At 41.2% G+C, this 7,500-nt stretch overlaps 1 protein-coding gene and 1 pseudogene across 1 annotated transcript; one reads left to right on the forward strand and one right to left on the reverse strand.

Annotated features, from left to right (window-relative positions):
- Window positions 1–2,550: 2,550 nt before the first annotated feature.
- On the reverse strand, window positions 2,551–5,148 carry LOC119577857 (the record flags this gene model as incomplete). The annotated part of the gene is given in 3 exon segments (XM_037925459.1): window positions 2,551–3,860; window positions 4,229–4,809; window positions 4,951–5,148. Coding segments are annotated over 3 exon segments (954 nt in total), but the record flags the coding sequence as incomplete, so codon positions are not given.
- A 665-nt stretch (window positions 5,149–5,813) lies between these two features.
- Window positions 5,814–7,500, forward strand: part of LOC119577533 — a 15,827-nt pseudogene continuing 14,140 nt past the window's right edge.

The raw sequence follows: 7,500 nt of genomic DNA on the forward strand, positions 1-7,500 counted from the left end.
CGTCGCGCACTGGTGACCCTAACAAATCCTCCCAAAGATATGAGTCCAAAAGCCGAGTCGTGTTACATAAAAGCACAGACATCGAACGAACATCAGACAGCGCGAGACGCAAAGCACGACGACGAAAGCGCGTAGAGTCCGAAATCGAAGGAAGAAAGAAGGAGACTATGCAACCCCAATCCCACAAGAGAAGACAGCGAACAGGGAGAGCAAGAGAAAAACATACAAAGACGAGAGACAACCCACCCACACACACCAACCCCCCACACACGACGCGAAGCGACAGTATCCGAGGAAACTAAAGATAGGAACCCAGAGGGCCCACCAAACGAGAGACTAGCACATAGACTCATAGTGCACGGGCGAGATATATCAGGACGCGAGTCGAGGGGACAGACACCGCAAGGAGATGCAAACACCCACACGGGGGGATGAGGCAGAGAACCACACTCACCATATAAAAAGGGGGGTGGGGTACGACTGTCTGGCGTACAATCCGGCACTTGTGGGTGTCACTGCTAGCACTGCGTCTGTCTGGTTCATTTCCTGAGGGCGCTCTCTCTCTCGTCTCGTTCTTCTCTCTCTCTCTCTTCTTTCTCTCTCTTCCCTCCTCTCTTTCTTTCTCTCTCCTTCTCTCTCTTTCTTTCTCCCTCTCTTTCTTTCTCTCTCTCTTTCTTCCTCTCCTCTCTTTCTTCTCTTTCTTTTCCCCCTCTCTCTCCCTCTTCTCTTTCTCTCTCTCCTCTCTCTCTCTGCTTTCTTTCTCTTATCTTTCTTCTTCCTCCTTCTCTTCCTTCTTTCTCTTTCCCTCTTTCCTTTTTCTTTCTTTCTCCTCTCTCCGTTTTCTCTTTTTCTCTCTCTCTCTCTCTCTCTTTCTTTCTCTTTCTTTCTTTCTCTCTCTCTCTCCTCTCTTTTCTCCCTCTTTTTCTCCTTTTCTTTTCCTCTCTTCTCTCTCTCTCTTTTTCTTTTCTTTCTCTTTCCTCTCTTCTTTCTCTCTCTCCTCTCCTCTCTTTCCTTCCTCTTTCCCTTTCTCCTTCTTTCTCTCTTTTCTCTCTCTCTCTTTCTTTTCTTCTTCTCTCTCTCTCTCTCTCTTTCTCCTCCCTCTCTTTCTATCTCTTTCTTTTCTCTCTCTCTCTTTCTTCTCTCTTCTTTCTTTCTCTCTCTCCTCCTCTCTTTCTCCTCTTCTCTCCTCCTCTTTCTTTCCTTTTCTTTCTCTCTCTCTCTCTCCTCTTTTTCTCTCCTCTCTCTCTCTCGTCTCCCTCTTTCTTTCTTTCTCTCTCTCTCTTCTCCTTCTTTCTCTTTCTCCCTCTCTCCTCTCTCTTTTCTCTTTCTTTTCTTTCTCTCTCTCTCTCCTCTTTCTCTCCTTTCCTTGTCTCTCTCCTTCTCTTGCTTCTCTCTCTTCTCTTCCTCTCTCTCCTTCCCCAAAACCCTCCTCTTCTCTCTCCTCTTTTTCCTTCTCTTTCCTCTCTCTCCTCTTTCTTTCTCTCATCTCTCTCTCTTTCTCTCTCTCTTCTCGTTTCTCTCTCTTCTTCTCTCTCCTCTCCTCTCTCCCCCTCTCTCTTCCCTTCTCCTTCTTCCTCTCTCTTCTCCCCTCCCTCTCTCTCTCCCTCTCTTTCTCTCTCTCTCCTCTTTCTTCCCTCTCTTCTTCTTTTCCCTCTTTTTTGTCTTCTCCCTCTCCCTTTCTCTTTTCTCTTTCTCTCTTTTCTCTCTCTTTTCTCCTCTCTTTCTCCCCCCCCCCCTCTCTTTTCTTCTCTCTCTCTTTTTCTCTCTCTCTTTCTTCTCTCTCCTCTTCTTTCTTCCTCTTTTCTCCTTTCTCTCCTCTCCTCTTTCTCCCCTCCCTCTCCTTCTTTCCTCTCTTCTCTTTCTTTCCTCTCTCCTCCCTCTCCCCTCCTCTTCTTTTTCTCTCTCTCTCTCTTTATCTCTACCTCTCCCTTCTCTCTTTCTCTCTCTCTTTTCTTTCTTCTCTCGTTCTCTTCTCTCTCTTTCTCTCTCTTCTCTCCTCTTTCTTTCTCTCTCTTCTCTCTCCTTTTTTTTCTTTCTTCTTTTTTCTCTCTCTCTTTTCTCTTTTTTTTTTTTTCTTTTTTTTTTTCTTTTTCTTATTCTTTCTCGTGCGAGTGCGAGTGCGAGAGCGTGAGCGTGAGCGTGTGTGACTGTGTGTGTGCGCGTGTGCATGTGTGACTGTGACTGTGCCTTTGTGACTGTGTGTGTGTTTCAAATTGGAGTGTCTGGATTTAGAATGGTAAAAGAATTTCCCTGGGGAAGGTGTAAGATGTAGGAGGGATAGGTATAGGGGTGGGTGTAGGAATGTCTTTGGAGGGGGAGGGGCAGAGTGAGCAACATTACTGGAGTATGGAGCAAGAGGAAAACCTCCTTCAGGGGTAAGGGCTAGACAACTAAAGCAGGAATACCATGCCCATGGCTCCCTCAGGCCAAAAAGGGGCAAATGATTGGGGGTGGGGGGTGGGGGGGGGGGGGGGGGGCATATGTGAGATAGTGCATTTCCAAAAAGTGTTTGTATGTCCTTGTATAATTAAGGATAATTTTACATACACAAGATATTTCATTTTTATTACAATGAAAAAATCTATATATACACATGTATATGTATGAACAACTCATCCCAATAAATGCTGTTCTATAATTATTAGCAGAGCATTCTATTGGTCCATAGATGAAAAGACAACCCACTACATACCTACAGTACAAGCCTAGAAACTTATAATACTGAATACAAGTTTTCATTTACACATAACCTAAACCTATAAGCGTTAGATACCAATGCAGTTATATATAAACATACTTTACGGAGTCCAGTATCATTAAGCTCTTCTAGCTATATGAATAAGACTCTCACATTAGTACTGCATGTGGAATGTGCACTCACATGATGCACTGACTTTTATATTAACAGAATATCTCTTCAATTTAAAGAACTTTTAATGTAAAAGACCATTAAGTTTTATATCTACAAATCTTCCTTTTAGGTTAACTGTGTTCTAAAATTGTGGAGATATAAAACAAGTTATTACAATCTATATAACAATAACATAGAATATATATTTTTAAATTAAAATTATAATTTTTTTTAGATAGCTATTTTACCACTCCTAATATTAACAAATTGGAGAACCAGTGCAACTTACAGATGGTGATTTTTTTTTCCTTTTACTTGATTACAAAAAAAACAAAATACCTGGAAACTAAGACATGGACATGACATACAATGATCATTGATTTAAACTGAGAAGTAAGGCATTGCTAACAATTTTCCTGATCTATTTGTAGCAACATATGGAAAAAAAATCCTGTCTCTAGTACAGGTTATCTAATTCCATAACCTAGTACTATCTCAAAATGTACTTACATGTGCAAACTATTGCTGTCATAATACAACAAATTCTCTACTGAAAACTTTTCTATGTATAGTCATATGAATTCTGCACACAGACCTATATATCTATTATCAGATACTAAAACAAATGTAACATATTGCTGGTTGCCAAGTCTTCAATCCTAATTACCTTTTGCTTTAGGAGGTTTTAAGAATCCAATTTTCCGAAGATGTCTCACAATGAATGGGGTGGCCGTGAGTGTGATAGCTATCCGTGCTGGAGCAAAAATTTTGTGTACAGCATATGCAACTACAAATGTCGCCGCGCCAGCTGCTCTGGCAGTGTTGATGTCGACATCACTTTTCTGGTTTGTTTTCTGCTACTTTTGATACATCCCCTTCACCACTCTCATTCACTGTCTCAGTAACGCCTCCTACTTGCTGAGATGGTTCCATCACCTCCGAGACACCAGTTTTAGCTGTGTCCAGGTTTATACCCAAACTCTTTATAAAACCTGTCATGTCTACTCCACTGAAAAAAAGAAGAGAGAAAACTTTAAATATACAAAGTTTAATAGGGTAACACATGCAAATAAAGTGGAGTTTTAGTATTTACATTTTTAATCTAACATACAAATATATAATAGGAATTTTTAAGTTATTTTAGACTCCAGAACAAAGTTAAAAGTCTTCTTTCCATGAATGCATTCTACAAAGCAATATCAAAATCCAAATTCATTTCATTTATAGCAAGTGTGACAATAAAATACTTTAAGGTTAAAATGAAGAATTATGAGTTAACATGTATTAGAAAGGAATCTCCAATTAATTTTCAAATGATTCAACAAGGAAATATCAAAAGTATGATATAGCATTCAAAAACAAGAACACAGGTCTCACCTAGAGACTAGTAGATAACATATCCCTAAAGAGGCCAGTGAGATTGAAACATGAAACACAATGACTGTTGTTCCATATTCTTTTACTGCACGTTGGAGTTTCTGCTTAGATGACAGCTGAGCCTTCGGAGCATTTTCCTGTTGACTCTCATTACTGGACTGTTTTTGCACATTAAATGCATGGAAAAATCTGACATTTCCCATCAGTTCTGTCCCATACATATACCTGTTGCACATTGCTGGGTTATTAGACAAGCAGACATTGTTATGGCAAGTAGGGTAACATGAACTGCCAAGGTCATCTATTCTAACATTTCCACACCAGGTTACAAGTCTTCTGTTTCCTAAGGAATTATTCCAGGGTGCACGAGGATCCAACAAGCCAAGTCTGACTCCCGAACTACTACGACTCGTGGAGGAAATACCTGGTTTCTTCACTGAAGTGATTGTTGAATGATGGTGTTGCTGAAGTTCTCCAGAAACATATTTATCATCCTGAGACCACTGACCCCCTGGCATGTTCAGGTGAACTGGTGCTTTGCCTTTAATTCCAAAAGGTTTGGGAACATTTGTCTGCATCACCTGCAAATGAACAATTAATCATCCAAGATATTGTTCCTTGGGACAGATTTTTTTGATTGACCACATTATTTTACAAGAAATTCACATCTTTTGTCTAAAAATGCACTTATGTGTATATATATACTAAGAATATGTACGTACTGAAGAGAGAGAAACCGCATTGGCACGATCATACACATCCAAGTGCGAGTCAACAGGAATGGTACTTGTATTAAAACTGCCTCCCTGAGAACCCTGGCTGCCCATGAACCCTGCACTAAAGACACTGCCAACTTGGTTCACTTTGGTAGCAATGTGTGCACTGGAAGTGTCCCGTGTACGACGAGGGGAGAACCGGGCCTGAAAAAAGTTAAGTTTTTTTTAAATTGCATGCCACACACATACATGAAAGAAATGAAAACTCTAATGAAAGTAATGACCAGAGCCAAGAAACAAATATTTTGATCAAAACTTAATCTATCCTATCAGGTTATTATAATCAACAACTGAAATAGTATCTGCTTTTAGTTTTAACAACATAAGCCCCTGAAGTCTTGCTGTTACACAAAAAATTCAGGGGAGCTTGAGAAAAGAACTAGAGGCCTTGATAAGCCATAGATGAACTCCCATTTACGCCTGTCTAGTTCCTTTTTTTTTTTTTTTTTTTTTTCATTTGTTCCACAAGGCGAAAGACCACTCTTTTTCTGTTTATCTCTCTCTCGTTTGTTAATTAACCTTATTTCTCTGCCTCATTTAGTCATCTATCTATTTTCTCTTTCATTCTCTTATTTGCTTTTCTTCTTTGTCATTCACTATTTTTCTCTCCCCCTACACTCTCCCCCTTTCTCATCCACTCTTCACACACTCTTTTTACCCATTTTTTATTTCTTTTCATCATTCATATATTCATCCCTTTCTTATCTTCCCTTCTATTTATCTCTTTAGCCAATGTAGGCATCATTCACTTTTTTGTCCACTGCTGGATGACCTGATTTGTCTGGCTCTAATAATATTCCACTTTAAATATGTTCTACTGCACATCAGCCTCATTAACTACATCTCTCTTATGGTCCACAAAAATCTCATCTGAAGAGTTGAGTAGATATGGGAATATCTTGGTCAGTTCCACAACAAAAGACCTGGTCCGTCACCTGCTGTAACATCATCAAGGGTCCCCATTTATTTCTCCGATTCATATTTGGTCCTGCGGCTGCGCGCATTTGATTACCTTCAAAACTACTTCTCACTTCAAATTCATTTATTGAAAGAGTATTATTAAATGATATCAAAGAGGAGTGGCATATAGTTAATTAAAAATAGGACTGGCCATTACCTTTAATGATAATATTACAATCTTGCATCTATATCAAACCTCACCAAACTAATGAATTAACTCTCCTCTCCAATATTTCGTCCATATCTTCTCTCCTCTCTCCTCTCTCCATATTTCTCCCATCATTCTCTTCCTCATCTCTCGTCTCCTCTCCATCTCTCTCGTCCTCTCTCTCTCTCCATAATTTTTTTCTCACATCATTCTCTCTCTCCCTCCTCCTCTACCTCTCTCTCTCTCTCCGCTCCCACTCTCCGCCTCCTCCTCCTCGTCACTCATTCCATATTTTCTCCATCATTCCTCCTCTCTCTCTCCACTCTCTCAGAATCATTTCTCCTCTCTCTCCTCTCGTCTCCTCTCTCTCTCCATACTTCTCCATCATTCTCTCTCTCTCCTCCTCTCTCTCTCTCTCCATATTTCCTTATTTCTCCCCATCATTCTCTCGTCTCCTCTCCGTTCACCTCTCTCCTCTCCTTCGATGGTCTCGTCCATAATTTTCTAACCCATCATTCTCTCCTCTTCTCTACTCCATCTCCTCTTCCGACTCCATATTTTCCATCATTCTCTCTCTCCTCTCTTTCTCCACTCTCCTCATCTCTCTTTCTCCATAAATAATCTCTCTCGTCTCCTCTCTCTCTTCTCTCTTCTCCATATCTCTCTCTCTCTCTCTCTCTTCCATATCTCCCTCCTCCTCTCTCTCCTCTCTCTCCTCTTGTATCCCTCGTCTCTCTCTCTCCTCCATATCTCTCTCTCTCGGCTCCATATCTCTCCCTCTCTCTCTCCTCTCTCGCTCTTCATATCTCTCTCTCTCTCTCATCTCTCTCTCTCCAGATCTCTTCTCCTCCTCATCTCTCTCTCTCCTCTCTCTCTCTCTCTCCTCCATACCTCTTCTCATCCTCTCCGTCCATGATCTCTCTCCTCGTCTCGCTCGAATCTCTCATCTCTCGCTCTCTCCTCGTCTCTCCTCTCTCTTCTCATCTCTCGGTCATCTCATTCTCTCTCTCTCTCCTCTTCTCTCTCCTCTCTCTCTCCTCTTCGTCTCGTCTCTCTCTCTCTCGTCGATCTCTCTCTCCCTATCTCTCCTCTTCATCTCCATATATCCTCTCGTCTCCGTCATGCCAATATCTTGCTCCTCTCTCTCCCTCAACATATTCGCTCCTCCTCTCTCCACTCCCTCTCCTCTCTCTCTCTCTCTCTCGCTCTCTCTTCCTATATCTGTAATCGTCTCTCTCTCCGTCCATATATATCTTCTCTTCCATCAAATCTCTCACTCTCTCTCACTCTCTCTCTCTCATCGTTCTCCTCTCATCCAATCTCCATACTCTCTCTCTCTCTCTTCTCCTCCTAATCTCTCTCTCTCTCCTCTCCATAATCTCATCTCT

The sequence above is a fragment of the Penaeus monodon genome, chromosome 10 (assembly GCF_015228065.2).
Source record: "Penaeus monodon isolate SGIC_2016 chromosome 10, NSTDA_Pmon_1, whole genome shotgun sequence".
Lineage (NCBI taxonomy): Eukaryota > Metazoa > Arthropoda > Malacostraca > Decapoda > Penaeidae > Penaeus > Penaeus monodon.